At 34.1% G+C, this 21,961-nt stretch overlaps 1 protein-coding gene across 1 annotated transcript; it reads left to right on the top strand.

Moving 5' to 3' along the window:
- The first annotated feature begins 12,967 nt into the window (after positions 1-12,967).
- LOC127847521 (uncharacterized) lies at positions 12,968-15,414 on the top strand. Its single transcript, XM_052379523.1, has 2 exons — positions 12,968-13,128; positions 13,430-15,414. The coding sequence occupies exons 1-2, from the start codon at positions 13,114-13,116 to the stop codon at positions 15,218-15,220; spliced, it is 1,806 nt and encodes a 601-aa protein (XP_052235483.1). The 5' UTR covers positions 12,968-13,113; the 3' UTR covers positions 15,221-15,414.
- Positions 15,415-21,961: the final 6,547 nt, after the last annotated feature.

Here is a 21,961-nt window from a genome sequence, read left to right on the forward strand (position 1 = left end):
AATTAAATCTCTTATAAAAACATGTCTCTCAGGTGACTGAAAAATGGCTGTGTAGATACAACAAATACTACTACAACGGAGACTAAGATAACACATGTTACAATTAATTTGTCTTCCTTGCGTTCTTCTTATACGACAAACACTTCTAAAACAAAAAAGCAAAAAGCCGCTACTGCTACTGCTTCGTCTACTCTTACTTCTACTGCTACTGCTGCCGCTGCCGCTGCCACTGCCACTGCCGCTGCCACTGCCGCTGCCGCTGCCACTGCCGCTGCTGCTGCTACTGATAGTGCTACTGCTACTGCCACTGCTACTGCCACTGCCACTGCCGCTGCTGCTGTTGCTACTGATAGTGCTACTGCTACTGCTGCTGCTTCTGCTGCTGTTGCTACTGCTACTGTTACTGCTACTGATACGGCTACTGATACTGCTACTTCTACTGCTACTGCTAGTGCTACTGCTACTGCTACTGCTACTGATTCTGCTACTGCTACTGCTGCTGCTGCTGCTGCTACTGCTGCTGCTGCTGCTGCTGCTGCTGCTACTGCTACTATTGATAATAATTCTCCTTCTACTTCTCTTTCTAATATTGCTAGCGATGCTTCATAATTTATTTTTAAATGTATCATTTTGTTAAAACAGGAAAGAACTGTTATATATATTTTCTTAAAGGGATCTTTTCACGCTTTGGTAAATTGACAAAATTGAAAAAAGTTGTTTCAGATTCGTAAGTTTTCGTTTTAGTTATGATATTTGTGAGGAAACAGTAATACTGAACATTAACCATGCTCTAATATAGCCATTATATGCATCTTTTGACGATTTTAAAACCTAAAAATTATAAAGCGTTGCAACGCGAAACGATTGAATAATTTGGAGAGTTCTGTTTTTGTCGTTAAATTTTGTGAAACTACGAAGATTGCTTATATAAGGTATAAAATACGTCGAGAATGTGTACTCGGCGGAATAGCTCAGTAGGCTTAAGCGTTTATACTACAGGACTCTGACAGGACTTCAGGGGTCACTGGTTCGAACCCTGCTCCGGGCAATGTTCATTTCCTTTTTTTTAATTATTTTTCTTTATTTTTTACTGGAGCTTTTATGATCCAATGTTTACATTTATCAATATAAAGCATTTAATGAATAAGTTAAAAAAAATGCCAAAATCTGTGAAAAGGCCCCTTTAAAGGTGTAAAGAATCTAAACTTTTCTGCGATTAAAGTTTTATTTAACTGGATTAGTATAGGCCACATAACAGACGCTATTGTACTGATTTGTACTAAACAACATTTTGTCATAATCAACAGTTTTAACATGCCGCAGTTTCCTTGGAAGTTAACCTTTGATTGGAGTTATGTATAAAACATTAACAAGGTATTTGTTGACAGTTTGTCCTGTCACAATTATATATTAGTTGAGCCAAACGTGTGATAAAGATCCCTTTTGGGGTGGCGATAAATACTATTTATATTGTTCAACAGTGGGAGACTGAGAAAACATATGTTACAATTAATTTGTCTACTTTGCCTGCTTCTTCTTTATATATTTTTCTTGCTAATCGTTTAAGTTTAGTTTTAGTTAAGTAGGTATATCAATTTACATTTTTTGATAGATATTTATTTGGATAGTAATAGTATGTTTTATTTGACTTGACATCATTGAACCGGTTTATTCATTGATAAGATCGGGATCTCCACAGGTGTTTAATCTCGATTGTTAGGTGGGGAGAAGGGTCCGAATGATAATGTTGTCGTCGGCTTACGAATCACATTTCACAAGTTTTAGACAAATATGCATACGTTATAAACCTAATTTAAGTATTACATAGATAATAACTTATCTTTATTTTGATGAACTACGTTTAAGGTATAAAACTATAATTATATATGTGTTGTGTGCCGCATACATACCATCTTGCTTTTTTAAATTTGATCACAACGGTCCGAAGTCATAAACATTCATTATGCATGGTTGCTAAAGCACAGTGTATACTAACTAACCTATGTTTATTGTTGTTTGCTAGGGTTATTATTATTATGTTTTATTTTTTTTATTTGGGGGGGGGGGAGGGCTTTTATAGAAGATTTCAACTAGTCCTTCAATTAACGAAAAAAAATAATGGTATAGGAAATATAAAAGAGTAATAGACAGCTTCATTCATGCTGTTCTATTATGGTGTTTTAACGCATATAATTATGTATGGTTGATGAAGCACATTGTATGCTACCGATGTTTATTGTTGTTTGATGATGATGTTAAGTTGGTGTTGCTGTTGTTGTTAATGATGATGATGAGGAGGAGGAGGAGGAAGAAGAAGAAGAAGATGATGATGATGGTGGTGGTGGTAGTAGTGACGACGACGACGATGATGATGATTTTGATTATGATAATGAGATTTGAATTAAATTAATGCGCAAAGATTTTTCTTTTTAGCGGCCAAGTGCAGATATCTGCGCTCGGCCGCTGTAAGGGTTATGTAATATTTGCAATCTACATAGGAGTCAATAGCAGATACCAAGCACCATATGCTTATGAGAAACAAAAGCAAAATATTGGCAATCGCTGAAATCTCGAATATGACTTAATCATTTTATTTAATGAAAACCGGTAACTATTTTAAACGGTTATTATATTGCAACAACTTAGCGGTGTTTATCCAAAAGACCATTGTTATAATTACAGGGACGTCAATAGGCCAAACTATTCAGGAAATATGATTTGAGTCGTCAAGGATAGATTTTGAGATCAATGTACGTCCGATGAGATTTAAAGGGAGTTGGAGGCGTAGGGACAGATTCGTTCGAGTACGCGATCATTTGAGAACGAATAATGTTGAAGCTTTATCGGAATTCCGGAAATTTGCGATCGGTACCGATTTTTCCTGGTTCTTTTTTATTGATTCTGATAAGTTAGCGGCCGGCACGGACATGAATATTAACTGACGAAAACCTCTTCGCTACTTTCCGAAAATCTTCGACATGTTGCAAATATCCGTAATATTCCGCATTGTACTCACCAGAAATTGCAACTAGAAAGACTACAATAAATCAATTAGCTACGGCTCGGGCGGGGATTTACCTTTTATCCCTGTAAGGGACCTAATGCCCCAGACTACCGGCTATTTTTTCCGGAATTCGAACTTGATACACTTGATATCCCTGAATTAAATATTTATATCCGCAATTTTGATCTCTAGAGTGCTGACTGTTAGTATTGTATTTGACTGGAATGACTGTCGATTATGTGTTTTTAAGATTAAAACAAGCTTACGAAGAACTTTGTGTTTGCTTTTTTGTACGCTTTCTTTTTCATTCGGACCTACACGCGGGAAACTTCTTCATTAAAATTCAATGGGCTTTTAAGAAGTTCGTTGAAAGGCCAAATTTGACGTTAAACAGCAACGCCGAAAAAATTGCTACTCAGTCTTATTTATCACTTTTTTTGTAAGATTTACCAGTAGACGTTCTTCAGTGAAATTAAGCAAACACACAGTGTCGACAAATATGGAAGGGTATTTAGGTAAAAATTACATCCTTCTTTGTGACTGTGTCATGATTCTTGATGGTACTTTCAATTAGTATGTAGACACCTTTTCATGCTTGATGACACTTACATCTTGCCTGATGTCCAATGTCTATTTACATTCTGCTTAATGGTATCATGCATGTGTACAGATGCAACATTCTTGTTCGTTAATTGCATGCTGCATATGTGTATGTTGGTTTGTGCAGAGAGACTTGTGCAATAGGCGCAGTGCATAATGGAATCAAATATTAATGCGTTTAATAAATTAACGCGATGGTAAGATGTGAGTTTCACCCAAGCACAAAGCAACATACTATCATGCATGATACAATGATGTCAATTGACAGTCATTCCGAAATGCTACGGAGGACTACGGAAATTTACGGCGTATAACGGAAATTTTATGTTATAGGAGAAGTTGCGCACCTTTGTAAGATATTTGCTTCTGAACCGAAATTAACCGCGTGTTTGTAGACTTAACTTTTTTTTGGTTAATGACTAACCATAATTTTTGTACAGTAATTTACCTTCAATAACCAAAGAAAGTCTATGGATATATTTCAATATATGCTACTAATGCATGTATGCAGAGCTCCAGATAAGACGCTTAAAGTCGTAAAAAATTGAATTAAATTTAGTAAAAAAGTAGACTTAAAATCTGTGCGTACGGTTACACATTGGAAAAATAAAATAAGAATTCAAAATGTGTGATCATGCGTAAAACTCAATATCAATGCATATAATGTAAACATTTTATCAATGAGTTCCCACTCGTCTAGGCCCTCATTACAATTATGAAATCAACAGCACTTTAACGTTATTATGAATAACAGACCATCTTTACAACAGTCGAAAAGCCGAACGTTTTCCATTATCTGGTCCTTTTATCGCAAAAAGTTTGCTGTAACCCGGTAATTGTCATGAGCTCTTCTTAGACTTTAAACCTAAATGCGGATGTGCCAAAAATTATATTTACCTGAAAAAAAAAGAATTAATAATAGACTTTAAGGCTGGATTATTATAGAGTGTAAACCAAGATTTTGCTGAAAAAGTTATCTGGAACTTTGCATGTATGTTGAGAGGAAATCGATTACATAATTTCAAATTTACTAGAGTACTTTTATATTGCACCACATAAAATGCTTTAAAACTATAATATTGAAGTGCACATATAAACTTTATTATAGATGGGTAGGTATTTCGTGTCAATCTCTTTCACATATAAAAGAGCTGTTGGTCATGCTGCTTTAAGTACATATAGATGCATGACACAATTTAGATTAAGCAAAATAAAACACTAGGTATTTGCCAAGAGTCAAATATATACGAGCAGTAAGAGCGTAATCGTGCACAGCGAGACTTACTCATGTAGAATTGAAACTCTTATTGCTTTCTTTCGAAATAATTTCATGTGTCCGATCTAATATGCAATATGCCCGGTGTTTTTTTTGCGGATTAATGTTCCGTTTTAGATCCATAATTAACGAATGCCTCAATATTTTCAAAAATTAACACCGGAATAATGTTCACCGACATTTTTTCATACAGATTGGATATAAATATTATAGAGCTTAACAAAAAATACATTAAGCCCTGTTCTCCCGGCACACGTGCTGGACACACAGGTGGTTAGCGTGTGGCTATGATAATAATTAGTGAAAACATCTTTTTGAATGATAAATAATCATATTAAAACGAAAAATCAAATTTTCTATAAAAAAAAAATCACTACCGTTTTATATATAACAAGGTATCCAACTCGAAATCATCCGAAAACGGGGTGCATCGTTTTGAGCAGCCATTACTAAATTAATTTTGCAGCGATTTTCATGACCCGGTCTTATTCAACGCAGAAATGAATTTCCTTTTAGGAAATGTATATATATTGTTATATTTCTACACATGCTGGGTCAAATTTTAAGAAATAAAGCTATACATAATTGGCTTGACCCAGTTGTGATCGATCAGACCGTATTTATGAATGAAATCTCCAGTTGTAAAGACACAACTCCGCATTGGAGCAATGAAATCACTCTTGTGTTTAAAATGTCAGTTGGTTGAAATGTATGTAAACAAAGGTTTGAAAATGCGCTGGACAGTTAGTTTTGATGCATTATTCTACGGCAAGCACGGTAAGAATGTTTTTTTCATACGTTTTAGTGAATTATGGTATCGAGGTTCGTGAACTTTGCAGGGAAAATGCCCATTTCCCCGTGAAGATTTCAGTCATGAATACTGTCTGATCGATCAAGCTGGGTCACGCGAGTTGTGTATCGTGTTATTTCTTAAAAGTTGACCCAGTATTTGTAAAAATATTGCAAGACATATACATTTCCAGAAAGGAAATTTATTTCTGCGTTGAATAAGACCAAGATCGTGAAAATCGCTGCAAAATTGATGAAGTAATGGCTGTTTAAAACGATGCATCCCGTTTTCGGATGATTTCGAGTTGGATACCTTGTTGAATATATATTTAACTTATTTTTTTTAAGAAAAGTTGATTTTTCGTTATAATATTATTACTTATCATTCCAAAATATGTTTTCACTAACTAGTATTATAGCCACACGCTAACCACCTGTAGCTGGACACTTTTAAAAAACACTATACAAATTCAAGTACTTATGCACTTAATTGATTGTAAACAATGACGGTTGAAATCCGTGCGTGGGAATTTTTCTGGTAACCAAGAGCGACGTCAACGTTCATGACAAACCTGTTTATATGACATTTATTTATTGATTTTTTCCAACTTGATTGAAAATTATGTTTTATGATATTTTAATACATGTAGATGAAGTAGTTGTTTTCTCAACGAGGAGTACAATAGTTGTACAGTACTAGACACGAGTACTTGTAACTTTCAGGTTTCTCTGTATACCACAGACATTATATAGTCATAAAATGATAAATATGTGTTTATAGAAATTGTCATTATAGCATGGTAAACAGACTAGAGAAATCTGAAAGTTTCACGCACAGGTCTGTGGCAATGGGGGTTTGGGCTACTTTATAAATATGAGGTCGATATGCAATGCACATCGGTAGATTACGTCTACTGTAATTATTTGGACTAGGGAAGGGCCACAATTCCAACACATCAGCCCCGTTATGTTCTGAATAAAATACATGTATAATTTCTTGAGTGCCAATTGCATCTTACAAATATCAAAAACATTCACGGCAGTCAATTCATTGTGTAAACTTACTGGTCTTCATGGCAATAATGAACGTATTTAGTTTAATGGAGATTATATAACGAAGGGAACTAATTCAGCTTATTCAGTTTACTAGTCAAAATGATTCGGATGTTTTCGCTTTTTTTTCCGAAAAGTAATTTATTCAACATACGGAAAATAAACGCGCGCCACCTGATGTCATAATTTAGTAACTTGCATTCTGCTTACTGCCTGTTGCTAACTGCCGTTGTTAATGACGCTTAGTGGCAAAACCGATTATGACTGGTTTCAGGAATAATGAACACACAAACATTGGATAGTCACCAAGCATGTTGAAACAATCATCAAGTATAACCGATAGAGAACAAGCATGTTGGAACTGTCATGAAGCATGTTAGAATAAACATCACGCATAATGTAAATATTATTCATGAATGATGTAATGTTGCAGCAATCATCAAGTATAAACGAATAGACAACAAGCATGTTGGAATTGTCATAAAGCAAATTAGAATAAGCATCAGTCATAATGTAAATATTCACCACGAATGATGTAACTTTTACCTAAATATCCTTCCATAGACATGTGTTGTTACTAAAATAGACATAGAGATTTGAGCATTGGGAGTGACCTAATCATACTGTGCTTTAGCAGTATTACGGAATACCGTTAGTGCCATCGTGGTTACACATTAAAATCCAGAGGGCGAGAACGCGAGAACGCGATAGTACGATGGCGACAATGTGACAATACGATGATGACAGGGTGACAATACGATGGCGACAATGCGATAGTACGATGGCGACAATGCGAGAACGCGATAATACGATGACGACAATCAGACAGTGCGATGACGACAGTGCGACAATACGATGGCGACAGTGAGATAGTACGATGGCGACAATACTACAGTTCGATAGTGCGATAATACGATGACGACAGTGCGAAAATACGATGACGACAGTGCGACAATACGATGGCGATAGCCGACAGTGCGATAGTACGATGGTGCCAATGCGATAACGCGATAGTATGATGGCGGCAATTCGAAAATGCGATGGCGACAGTGCGACAATACGATGGCGACAATGCGATAGAACGATGGCGACATTGCGATGATACCACGGCGACAGTACGATATGACTATCGCATTGTCGCCCCCGTACTATCGCACTGCCGCCATTGTATTGTCGCACTGTCGCATTGTCGTCATCGTACTAGCGCGTTTTCGCAATCGTACGAACGCATTGTCGCCATCGTATTGTCGCACTGTCGTCATCGCACTTTCGCGTTCTCGCATTCTCGCCCTCTGGATTTTAATGAGTAACCACGGTGGCCCTAACGGTATTTTGTACAGTAAAGTGCGTAAAATCTGGTTTGGAATAACAATTTATATGCCGAAAACAGATGTTGAAAACCCGACTTTGTTTTATAAGTAGTAGTCTAAATATACAATGAGTTTTCCGAGCATTAAATAAACATATTAAAATAAAATTCATGTTCGTATCAGTTGAAGTTCTTGTTAATAGTAGAAGCAAAGAACACAATAAAACGCTGATTGGGCTTACTAATTTGAGGCAAGAAAAAACACATCGCGCTATTATATATAACATATAACGCGCATCCGCAAAGTTCGAGCGCCCGTCTCGGTGCCGTCGTTTCCGGTGAAAGTTTCGCACAGGAGCTACCGAGTTTGGATATGAGACCACGAATCATGGCTTGACTTTATATATCAGTCAGCGTAGTACCTGACCAGACTGCGCGGTTGGACAAGCTAGGATGGACCAACTTTGGCCGCATATGACATAAGACCCATTTTCGCATGACGCGGGTCATCTGACCTTTATAATGTGTATATAGCTTTGAATGGAATTTGCACATAGTTTTTGGCATGGACTTATTGTTATGTTAATGTGTTGCACGCTTTCGAAAGCAGAGGGCATATATAAGATCAATTATACTACGGAGTTCATTTTCTGTTGCAAAATGAAATGCAATAAAGATTGTTACTCAGCGGTGTGTACAGTATGACAGCGTTGTCTGTCTGCGATGCATTTATACTGGTTCTAAGCTGGCATACTCACCAATTGGACTCAACCATCTGCTCGAACAAGAAATGATAAGTTCTACTAGCATAAACCTTTAATTGTAACTCATTTTAAAAATATTCATGTTTTTTATATTATTCAATTTATTATTCAAAAGTATAATTATTATTTCCTTTATTGTTGTTTTTCGCATTAAGAAACTAATTCGGCTTACGAAACTGAAAAATCCCACTGGAAAAAAACCCCATGGGAGAAAAAATCCCATGGGAGAAAAAAATCCCATGGGATTTAAAAATCCCATGGGTTTTTTGGTTTTTTTAAACACGACTAAACGCATTAAAATATCGTAGTTGTTCATCATTTCATAAAAAATGATGTTTCTGAAAGTTTCATGAATAAATCTCTCAAAATAAGAAAAAAATCCCATGGGATTTTTTTCTCCCATTTTAAAATGGGATTTTTTTATTACTATATATTTTTATATATAATTGGCATAAAACCAATATACAGTCCTTAAATAACGTTAAAATACTTGCAAACGCAAATAAAACACGTTTTTTAAAATGTTCAAAATCCCATGGGATTTTTCTCCCATTTGCAAATAATGGGAGAAAAAAAATCCCATGGGAGAAAAAATCCCATGGGAAAATCGAAAATCCCATGGGAAAATGCAAAAATCCCATGGGAACCCCAACTTTGCTTATAAATTTCATAGTGAAAAAAACGCGTTTTTTGAGTGAAAATAACCAATTATTAATCAACGATAAGACTTTTATCGCATACTATGTCTCAAAGTAGCAAATCTTTAAGAAAAATGGTACTTAAGTTTGCGAAATTTCGGTTTCGCAAAGTTTTTCCGGTGGCCGTTTTACATGTATTCCAATAAATGTAATGTAGGAAATGTAATGTTTTGAATTGGCTAACTGTCAACAAGTTGGCAAAATTAATTGTCGGTTAATTATAGGTGTAAGTCTTTGATAGGCATATAGAACGTTTTGCCGTTGAATAAAAGTAATGTAGGAGCGACTGTCCGAGTTGACAAAATAATGTAGAAGCGATTGTCCGAGTTGGCAAAATAATATAGGAGCTACTGTCCGCCCTATCAAAACATTGTAGGAGCGAATGTCCGCCCTGTCAAATTTAGCGTTAGCTAAAGAAACTTCAGCGTACAGTTTATATAGTATTGACATATCTGTACGCTGAAGCCAACCCTGTATCGAAAGTCAACCAGAGTCGTGACAGATTTATGTCACGCTATAAATCAAAGACAGTATGTTTTCTTGGATACATTCCTTCATATATTGGTGAATGAATATAAATTACTGCATCAGGGCATATTTTAAGATTCAAATGTTTTAAATGCATCTTACAATAGATGAAAATAACTCTCATCAGCCTGAAAGTCATAATTTTGCACCATTGTCGCTTTGTCATGTGACGAGTTTTCATTTGGATTCTTTCGGATCGACCTTGACATTTTTTGCTGGAATTGTAAACATTACTTTCGTTTTCTGAAATTTATTATTTGTGATTAACAAGTTACGTCTGGTGGATTTAAACACTGATTTCAAAGTGAATTTGATAATTTTGAATATTTTGTACATTGATTTTGTATTTACACTACAATTTGTTTACAAAACAAGCAAGAATAATTATAAAAAAAAACGGGAAATGTCTTTCTGAATTTGTAAACAATTGAGCACATGGTTTGTTACTAAAAATAGAAATAACATCATATGACCGTGAAATCTCGGGAGATTCGCATTTCAATCATGTGTGTCACGTCGCTGTTTTTCTCGATAGACCAGTTGAATGTTATTGTTTACATTCGGGATTTTCCGCGCATGCGCACTGGCTGGTTGGCAAAAAACACTGGTTACAGTAACGTAAAACATGTATACATGTCGTTTGTTTAGTCAATAAAACGATACAAAAATCCGAAATAAACTTAAAAACTCTTACATAATAGTGCAAAAATATAATATTTAGTACCAATAAATGTATTTTCATAAATATAATTACCTCTGTATAAAAATACGAATTAATAATATTAATACAACAGACTAAAAACTGGCAATCCAACAAAACAACACAATAAATATTCTTTCCTATTCTTTGTGATTGTAAGATTTTGGTAAATTATATTTCAAAGATAATAACACATACATTAATTCGATTATAACTATGAGTGGTGCAGATATTGTTATTGTTCATAAGCGAGCGAAGGTGCAAGAGGGGCATTTAATCAATTATAAAACGAAGCCCTAAAAGCGGAATACATTACAATTTATAAACATTGTAGTAATTTTATTTTACATGGAATGAATTACCATTTCGTTTCCATCGAATGACAATATCATAAAGTTTAGCATACATATGAAAAACAAGAATTGCATATTAAGCAAATTAAACTGTCTTTGCATGCACTCTCTTTACTGGTGGTAAGGAGTGATAACAATCTAGCATTTTATGATAAATATATCTATATATTTATTATTATTAATTTATTTTACGCAAGTATTTTTTACCCTTTTGTTGTTTGCTTGTTTTCATGTCATTTCGTACACTACAGAAACGTACAATCTTAACATGAATAGCCGAGTTTACATTTGCCTGTACTCGTTAAATACGTTAATTGTGTAGCAATGAAATTGCACAATATTTTTAATTTATACTTATTAACACTCTATTATTATGATGAAACAGGCTAATATATACATACACTAATTCCTGTTAATCCATTTCGGACAAATATCTTCATTTTTTAATATGTTCAAATATTTTATTAAAGCAACTGTTTCGTATTTTGGCTTTACAATTTTGCTTTGATAATCGCTCAATATGCCAAGAGATGACATGGAGGTATCATAAATGATGTTTAATGACCAGACACTTGTATGCCACATGTGGTTTATGCAGGGGCCAAGAATAGGTCCCTGGATTTATCACACCATGTGTTCTTTGTAATTGTTTGGACAGTATCCGATCATAACGAGATAATCGCTTTATGATGAACAAAGGTGCAATAAAACACCGGGTTAAAAACGCTGAAACAAAGAGTGTCAAAATTGGTGTGAATAATTAAATAAAAACAATTACATTTATCAAGAGAATTTATTTAATGTGTAACAAGGCAAGTTTTTACAGGCATGTTCAAATCAGTTACTATATGTTGCGTACATAAAGTCGATCTATTTGCTGTTTGTTTACATCCTTATGTTTGTTCGTTCATTAAATTTGTTTTATTCTGAAAAAATTTCAATATCAGAGAATTTTTTATCTAAAAAATGGTCGCGAAGATGTGCCAAGTAGAGATTTTTATGGTAACTGCATACCGCGCACGTATATTGTGTTCCATTCCAGATTTCGTTTATAGTAAAAACAAATAATAACAACAATATAATCGTTCCAAAAATGCATTTCCTTGCATGCTTATGTTTAATTCAGACATAGTTAGTAAAATTATATTTGATATAGTGCATGATTATCAATAAAAACGATTATTATTTCAACTTTCTCTATATGCGCTTATATGAATTTCACCTCTTTTTGCCAACCAGTGGGCGGAGTGTAATATTTGCAGGTGCGCGTGACTTCACTCGTCAACTGGTCTATATGTTAGAGCAGAAAAGATAAATGTTAAATGTTTAAGATAGTATTTTGTAAAAAAACATCTCAGTTAAATGTGAAAAATGTCAAGCTTTCCAATAAAGACATAAAGTAGCTGATTTGGGCCAATAACTGCTTTTACAAGCTGTTTTGGACCGGTCTTTGTTAACTGTCAACTTTTCGTATATTCCTGGTTGACTTTCCTACTGGGGTTGGTCCATAACTTTAATGTCGCGCCATTCAAAAATCATAGAAAGCGAATTTTAAAGTTATTGAAGCCAGAACTAATTTAGCGTAGGAGTGATTGTTTGTGGAAGCGTTTGTCCGGATACCTTATCAAACTGATGTAAAAGAAGTCTTAAACCATTTATTGCTTTTCCCCAGAACAACTTTATTACGCTACTGATCCGGTAATAGTAACATGACTGTACCACTAAGGCTAATCCAACTTGTGTGGTTAAAGATTCTGTTCTTTTATAATTTATTTCCCCAGTCTAACCATTGCAGTCAGCCTAAAACATATATTGAACTTGTATCGCATGGAAATGATCTTATGCTACAATCATGCTTGCTTTCATGAATGTCACTATATCTGCATTCGTGTAAGTACCTATTATCGAACAGAACCTGATATCGGACGGTTTGTTTTGGTTCTATATGCGCATGCGCAAAAGTGCGCATGACGTCACATCCATAAACAAATGGTCATTTATGAAGTCCGTGACCTACTTGTCCACTAAGCTTGCAACAAATGCGCCGAAAACAGGTAAAAGAAATGCATTTATTGTTATTTACACGGTTTTATGTATTTTTTGCTATTACTTTTTGAATGCATTTATCAAAACGTGCATTTACACACCAAAAAGCGTATTTCCATTTGCAATTTTGGTTGCAGCAGACGTAGATTTTTTCGTCGAGTCCGGGTCACGTGACAGTCATGTGATAGTCATGTGACTTTGTTTTATTATCGCTCTTAGAGCTACAGCACAGTTCCGAAAAAATATTCCAGCTTTTCTTTCTTGACAATTGATCATCATAAAGTTAAGTTTGTTTTTCTTTTTTTTCAGTCTAATCCTAAGAAGATAATTAAACACAGAGGTCTTTACTCACCAACAGCTCTTCACAATGCATACCTTAAAGTAAAAGACAGTGGCTTGCCAGTAAGAACTGTTGCAAAACAGTATGGTGTTCCTCATACTACACTATGGGACCGTGTGAAAGGGGTTATTGACCCTGAATGCCTCAAACCCGGACCAGCTCCACTCTTCTCTCAGGAAGAAGAGGTCAAACTAGTTGACCATGTCAAGACAATGGCTGCCCTTGGGTATGGTTATACCATCAGTGAAGTTGTAGCAAGTGCTACAAACTATGCAGTGTTCCTTGGTAAAAGGCCAAATGATAAACCTTTGTCTGTGAAATGGTTTAAGGGTTTCCAGCAGCGATGGCCTGAGTTGCGAGTTGTTCGTCCGAGGGCACTGTCCAACTACAGAGCTGAAGCCACATCAGAGGCCAATGTTCATGAATATTTCAACAATTTGATGAGCGTTGTTGAAAAACATGACCTCCACAACAAACCTGAGTGTGTCTATAACATTGACGAAAAAGGTATCCAAACAGAGCATACCCCACCATTCATAATAAGTGGCACATTGAAGGCACCAGCAGTTACTTCGTCAAGGTCCTGCGTTACAACAATAATTGGATGTGGAAACGCATTAGGCACACAGCTTCCACCATTCTTTGTTTTCAAAGGGAAACGCCTGAATGCAGATCTGTTACAAAGGTCTACACAAGGGTCATCAGGGTGTATGTCTGACAGTGGCTGGTCAAATTCAGCTGTGTTTTTACACTACATGGACACCCATTTCCTCAGATATGTGCAAAGAGTGGACAAGTCACAGCCTATCCTTGTTCTGCTTGATGGTCATAAAAGCCACATAAATGTTCCAGTGCTGGATTGGGCAAAGAAGAATAACATTATTCTATTCATCTTACCGGCCCACACAAGCCATGTCCTTCAACCCCTTGATGTGGGTTGTTTTGGACCCCTTCAAAAAATCTACAACTCCATGTGTCACAGATTTATCAGAGAAAATCCCTCTACAAAAATAACAAGGTACAATGTTGCTCCTCTTGGATCTGCTGCATACGTAGCAGCATTGTCTGTGGAAAATCTTCGATCTGCCTTCAAGAAATCAGGTGTTTTTCCTGTTGACGAGTCAGCTGTTAGCAAGGAGCATTTTACCACTTCGCTACCATATGTTGCTGAACCATCTGTTCCTGAAATCAACAAAAACATGCATGAAAGAAATCCTGATGTTTTCTTCTATGAAGCAGAAGTTGTCATTAACAAAAAGAAAGAATTCAACAATGCAAAGAAAAAGAATAACATTCTTGAATTTACATCTGGCAAAGAAATAACAGATCCGATAATTGAACAGAAACTCAGGGAAAGAGCTGAAACAACAAATGAACAGAAAAACAAGCAACAAACTGAACAATCCAACAAACATTCGAAGCTTATGCCCACAAAAGAAACAGCTTCACAAACAAGGAACAAACAACTGAAAAAAAAACAATCAACAAAACAACACACTTACCCAGAGCCTGGACCCTCCCATCTAAACACTGATGTTGAATCCTCTGAAGATGAAGATGATGATGAAACTTGTTGTGTATGCAGCCTCTTTCAGCCAAAAGAACTTGCTAACTGCGTATCATTGATATTTGTAAAGTGGGCCAAGTGTGACTTTGATAACTGTAGCCACTGGGTGCACTTGCAGTTTTGCACAGCCACAAATGTTGTTAGGAGAAATGACCCGTTCTATTGTCCTTGCCACAATATTGCAGAGGAATAGACTTGTGTTTTTGTGTTCAAAGCTACATGCTTTTCTAATTTTGTTAATTTTCATGTTTCAAAAAAAAATGTTCAGTTTCATGTTTGTTTATATTCACTGGAGTAGTATTTATGAACTGTTCGGTAATAGGTCATGTTTACATCGGCCGCCATTTTGTTTTGTCTGCTAGAGGTGACAATAAACAAGGAATCATTGTTATGAATTCTTGACGGATATTTGCTTGAAAATTTTACAGATAAGTTATTTAATGATTGAACTGTTAGTTATTTGTTAAAACAAATTGTTTTTGTTATTTTAAGTGTTTGCAAATTTAACTTAATTTCTTAGGTGTTCGATAACTGGTTCGTCCACCATAAATGCAGATTATAGGTTACATTTGTTTGTTTGCGGTAACAAGGTTGTCACCTAAATTCGTGCCACGGCTTTACATGTTTGAAATATGTTTTCATTGTCAGCAAACACTTCAGAAACAGTGTCCTAATTATTGGTTGCAGTTTCAGTTTAAATTCAGTCATTTGCAGAATAATTTTAATAACCAAAAATATAAATAAACCTAATAAATATTATCGCAACTTACCTCTTTAAGTTTAACCGCGAAAATTGGCAATTTTTATTACAGAGTTGTCGTTCGTTGCTATGCTGGTTCCCGTCAAATCACTGCGCCGAGGTTGGTCAATCTCATACGCAGTGGCCTCCCTTATTCTAGAAAAAGACATTAATGATTGGCGAATGCCCAAGGGAAGTAACTGCTGTGTGGAGTTTGACCTAATGTGTGCTAATGGGAGATATAGGCCCGACAATTCGAGTAAAATAACATATGCAAATTTGAATTTGAAAATAGTGATGAGAATGTTAAGCAGCAGTTTTTTAAGTGGGTCTTCAACTGTCGGGTCCAAGGGCCCGATAATCGACTTTGGGACCCGACAATCGACTAAAGACCCAACAATACGGCGGTAGAATGGACGTTTGACCCACCATTTTACCCAATCTGAAACTATATATATATATATATATATATATATATATATATATATACGGAGACACGTGCAAAAAGTGATAGGGACGCGATTTTATCATAGAGACAATAGCATGTAGGGGTAAGAATACACATTTACGAGCATGTATAATGATTGATGAGTATGGACATAACCTCACCATAGTTACATGAGAATTGATGGAAAAGGTCAAGACTTTACCAAACTGATATGAGCATGGGTGAATAGGGTATGACTTGACCATAATAGCTTACTTATTACGGAGTAGGGGACACGATAAAACCATGATAACCTGAAGTTTGACGCGGATAGACACACGAATCATACAAGATGGCAATAAAATGACTAAGATAGCAGTTCGATTTTACACGTTTGCAATAACAATGACGGGATAGGACCGCAAATTGGTATTTGTGTGAGGTGTTCTATTTGTTAGTTTATGAATTAAATTAAATGAATTAAATTATGACTTGACGGATTTGCAAAATGCTTACTTTACAAACATATGTCATATAACTTATAAAGACATGAATGGATTTATTTATTCAAACAACGAACTTTACCCTCCTGAGTCAGAACAATGTTAAAAAATATCGATACATTTATGGATAATCATCAATGAAATCCGTAACCTAACTGCGTGACGTTTTACGTCGATAAAAAGTGCATAACTAACAAATCGTTTAAAATAAGAGTAATGTAAAATGAACCAGTTGCCCATTGCTATTCAATAAGCTGTAAATTTTAAAGGTCCCGCCATCCAATAACTGGGAAGACAAACTGTTATATTCAATATTTTTTTACTAATATAATTATTAAGAATATTTCAAATAGTATATATTGTTAGTAAACTCATTTACAAGCGTTTCTGAAAAATGTGATCTAGTTACATTTAAATTGTATAATCATCATTTTATTTAATTTATAAAATATATTGTATTTTCTATTAATCGAATTTAAATGTATAATGTAGATTTTATTAATATTTGAATGCAATCTTATTGTATGTTTGTATTGCATTATTAATGTAATTCAATTCATTTTCATGATTTATATGTTTAAGTATGTGTATTCCGTTGGATTTATATAATTAATACGTTGTTATTAATTCCCCCCCCCCCCCCGTTTACTCGTATAATTTAGATTTTATTATAATTCAAATTAGTAGCATAAATAAAAACATTATTCTGAGTCATCACTGTCAGTAACTTTTCATTTTAATGGTAAGAGTCATTAAATGCTTTAACATATGCACCGCGAAGAAACTAGTCACATTCTTTATTGCAAGTAACATATGTAGTTCCATTTGCCTATGCTTAGCGAAACATTACATATCATTTAAAACGTTTTAACCAGAAACACAAGTTGCTTTCAAAATCACAATAACTGATTCAAACGTATCCTTCAACTTGTTCTTCAAACATGATTGTATCGTTTATCAATATTGCTATCATAACTAATGTAAAACACTGCTGATAAAATGGTTTTAAAGGTACTAACAAACTAACGCGACACACTGACACACTTATTTAAAGATGCCAATGTAGTGAAAAGGATGAATACGCAACCGCTTGTTGTGTTTTTTTTTATAATAACTTTCAAGCATACAACTATATTTGTTCTTAATGAAAATGCACAGTTTGTATCTTAGCTAGTTTAACACATTCGGTGTCACACGATTAGTTTCGTATTTATTACGTCTTGTTTATTAGTGATTTAAACCAACGCGGTGTTAATCTTCATATTCCATCACACACTATATTTTTTACAACATGACTCGTCTTTATATAGCTGTGCACGTCATGCCGAAATTGAAGAATGTGTAATGCCGACATGGCTGTTTTATAAAGATAGCTGAACAAATACCGGTTGTATATTTGTTTGGTATAATCAAATATAAATATTACAAACATAATAGGATGAACGCCTTGATTGGTAAACGTATTCTCGGGTTGCCAATGGTTGTAAAAGCGTCGTTGGATTCGATATTAATATATTATGCCATGCTTATGACTATTGGTAAACGATTAAAACCATTAACGATTTGTACAAACTGAAAGGGTTGGAGAATACATGTTTTGCCTAGATCGCTTTTTATATTACATAGGTTATATTCAATAGGATAATCAAATATGTTTTTGAATAAAAAATTTACCATATAAAATATAATTGATTCATGTGTTTGATGTGTTAACTTTAAATACAGAGAATATAAGAACTGTATTTTAGGTAGTTCGGGTGATACTTTATTAAGTTTTATTATATGAGACCAATATAGTTTTATGTAATGTTGATGATTTTTGTGTAAACGGTTTGAATAACATGTAGTTTAGTGAAATCGAAAAAAAACATCATCTTATAATAATGAAACAATGAATACAAATATTTTTAAATAATTGTTTTTGCGTGAACTTTTAATCAATTGTTCAAACATATGATATCAAAGACATTCAATGTTGTTAACTTTGGTATTTAAGGATTGACCTTAATTTCCGGTATTATTTGGTCGCAAATGGAGTTCTACCGTCCTTAAACGGGGAACTGTGTTATATCACTTGTAGAAGTGCGGGAGTATCTCTGTCAAATACAACATTGCTCTCATTTCAAAAAAGGGTTTTGATTTTTTTTAAGATAACATAAAATTGGATTTTTATCCGAACTTGGTATTGGTATCTTGTATATTTATTTCTTTGTCAATATTACATTATGTTATTAAAACACTATTGAAGTTTGTGTTTTTCACACACACACACAGACGTATTTTTAAACTAAACGTATTTTTTCTTAGTTTCAATAGAATTACGAGTATAAGTGTGGTTCATGATTTTTTACATGTAATTTTGTAATAATCCTTATATATTAATACTTAATGTTACATATGTTTGGTTGTAAAATGAGTTACTTTTAAACAGATAAACAAAGATACATTTATAAATATCGGAAATAACAATTGGAAATGGTAAACTTTTACGGTATATCTTTAAACAAAATACAATCTTCTGTATGTCTAAAAATATGTATTATAACATCGCTCGATATTCTTTAGGAGGAAGTTAATGAACTGCTCAATAATGAGTACCATTCATTCAACAAAATTCGTCAACATTTGTATCGGGCTAGAAAGAACGTCGCTATCCGAAATGAAAGCACCTGCTTTTTTTCCTGCGAAAACCTAGTGTTCTTATGATCGACATAATATTTGATTCTTTTAGTCAACACTTTAACACCTTGATTACAATATATCATTTTTTCAGTACAGTAAAATTATATCAAGTCATGCGCGAAGAATAAGAAAGATATACGATGAACTTTAAGTGACTTTACTAAACTTTCTTTTTTGAAGACTTCCGAACTTATAAGAACACATTTATAAACAACGACAAAGGTATGATCTTTTATCTTAGCCATTAGTTATTTCAGAAACGGATTGTTCCCAAATGAATCAAGTATACAATTACAAATAGAACTATGTAAATTCTGTTTTACATTGAATCACATAACACCATCTTGTTCATACATGATTCGTGTAGTTTCATATATTTTTGCATAGTTACCAATAAGTTTGTTTTACGATGCATGTATTGCTTTGAGGATATGGTATTTATCTCGTACTTTGAATATGTATTCTAACGCTTAGACTTGCATATATGCGTGATTATTTCTGCATCTCAACGATATAAGACGCCTAGAAGGCCGTTTGGTGTAATGTATCGGTTATTCTTAGCCAATTAATCGCATAATTTTTGGCCTTGAAATTGACAAAAAAACACAAGCCCGCCCAAAATTACCATCAGGCCTATGTTAATAATGTTTTATATTGGATCACATTGCACCATCCTGTGTATACATGTTTCTTATAGTATTATGTATTGTGCATAGTTAAACAAACATGGATTATTGGTTTAAGATGTTTACACTGTACTCTTTACACGGTGTGTATAACATACTGTAAATAAATATATTCTAATACTTCCTTGTATATGCGATTATTTCTGCTTTTTATAAATTTTATATTAAAACGCTGCGTTATGTTGTTTCTCAGCGATTTAAGAATTTAGAATAAGTAATCGCTTATTCCTAGTCAATAGATCGTTTATTATATACACTGGAAATTCAAACAAAAAAAACACAAGAAAGGCCATGTGTCATGTCAAACTGAATTAATAAACATGTTATTCATCCCAACGCGTCAACGTTATACTGCCGCATGGTCAGTGTTCGACACGGCGTTTATTGACAATTAACGATGTTAATTAATTATTCCGACAAAGCTGTCAGCGGCCAAGTGTAACGTTAGAAATAAAGACATATGACCACTATGCATCGAATATGTAGCGTATCAATAATATTTACATCAGTTGTGGTAGTGATTTTATGGAACTTAAAGGGACATACCGTGTGCATTTTCGTGTCGTTGTATTGCGATATGAACATTGTACACTCGCATCCTACTTTATTACAATATGTTTTTAACCGAGTAAAAAATATTTTTCAGTTTTACAATTCTAAGGAGAGATATAAATTCACTGAGTCATAAATAATTGTATTACAAATTTATCGTAATGACTTGACGACAGTTGGTGTGTTTCGAATATTAAATTCTTATTGTTTATATATATTAAAATATAAAGCGGAATGGTGTGTTTCCATTCATTGTAAAACATTTAATCATTTCCAGATATACAGCGGAATTGAATATGCAGATCCCGTTCAGAAATTGTATTTAACAAATAACGGAATAACATGTTCTTATTTAATTTGTATCGTACTTAACTACATAACGGAGCAGCGTAATACCTTTTAATGTCATATAAACATGCATAATGACTTTCTTCTCCAAATTTAAATATCATATAGCGCAATAACGATATATAATTGAAATAGCATATTCAAATTTACAGCGGAACAGCTGATTCATAGTCATTACTAATACTTAAATTGTTAGAGGAATTAAAGATGAGTTATATTAAAGAAATATTTCAAATCGATAGCGGAATATCAACGTATCGTTCATTTCTGTGTATAAATTTACTGCAGATTAGTTAGTGCCCATAGTATATAGTGACATCTTCCTGTAGAAGATTGTGTCTCTCGTGCTTAAAAACATAATCGAGGAGAATACCTTATTTTATACCAGTTTGTAACGTGCAAAAATATCTGGTAAGTCTATTTTATACACACATTTTACCTTAACTGTGTTAATGTTAATGTGTGCTTTGTTATGCTCATTCCAGTCAAACTCAAATAGTTGTAAGTTTTTAATAAAACTTCATCGAATTATTGTGTAAAATTTGTAGTGTGTGTTATTTTCAACATTCAACACTATCCCTTTAATGCTGTTCTGCCTCTATGCACATAGGTTAATAGTAATATCCTACTATACAGATCAACAAACTCAACATAAGGTGTACATCACGTTTAAAACACAAACGCTGAATGCTTTGACTGTGATGAATCTTAGAATGGACTATTTACTTTCAATTGTAATGAAGAATAAACAACAATAAACGTGTTGTTGTTTGTATGCAAGGTGATGTACAGCGAGACGATATACATCAGCTTATTAATAGGACAGTTGCTGATATTTATTATAAAGCTGTTATCTCGAAAACTTCTAATTGGTTGAATTCCTTTCATTGGTACGTTTCCTATTATTACTAAATATGTTTTAGTTAAACGGTTTCAGCGTAGTGCTTTGCAATGTATGTATTACTTGCTTGCTGCTGGTAGTTTGAAGAAATAAAAA

The sequence above is a fragment of the Dreissena polymorpha genome, chromosome 10 (assembly GCF_020536995.1).
Source record: "Dreissena polymorpha isolate Duluth1 chromosome 10, UMN_Dpol_1.0, whole genome shotgun sequence".
Lineage (NCBI taxonomy): Eukaryota > Metazoa > Mollusca > Bivalvia > Myida > Dreissenidae > Dreissena > Dreissena polymorpha.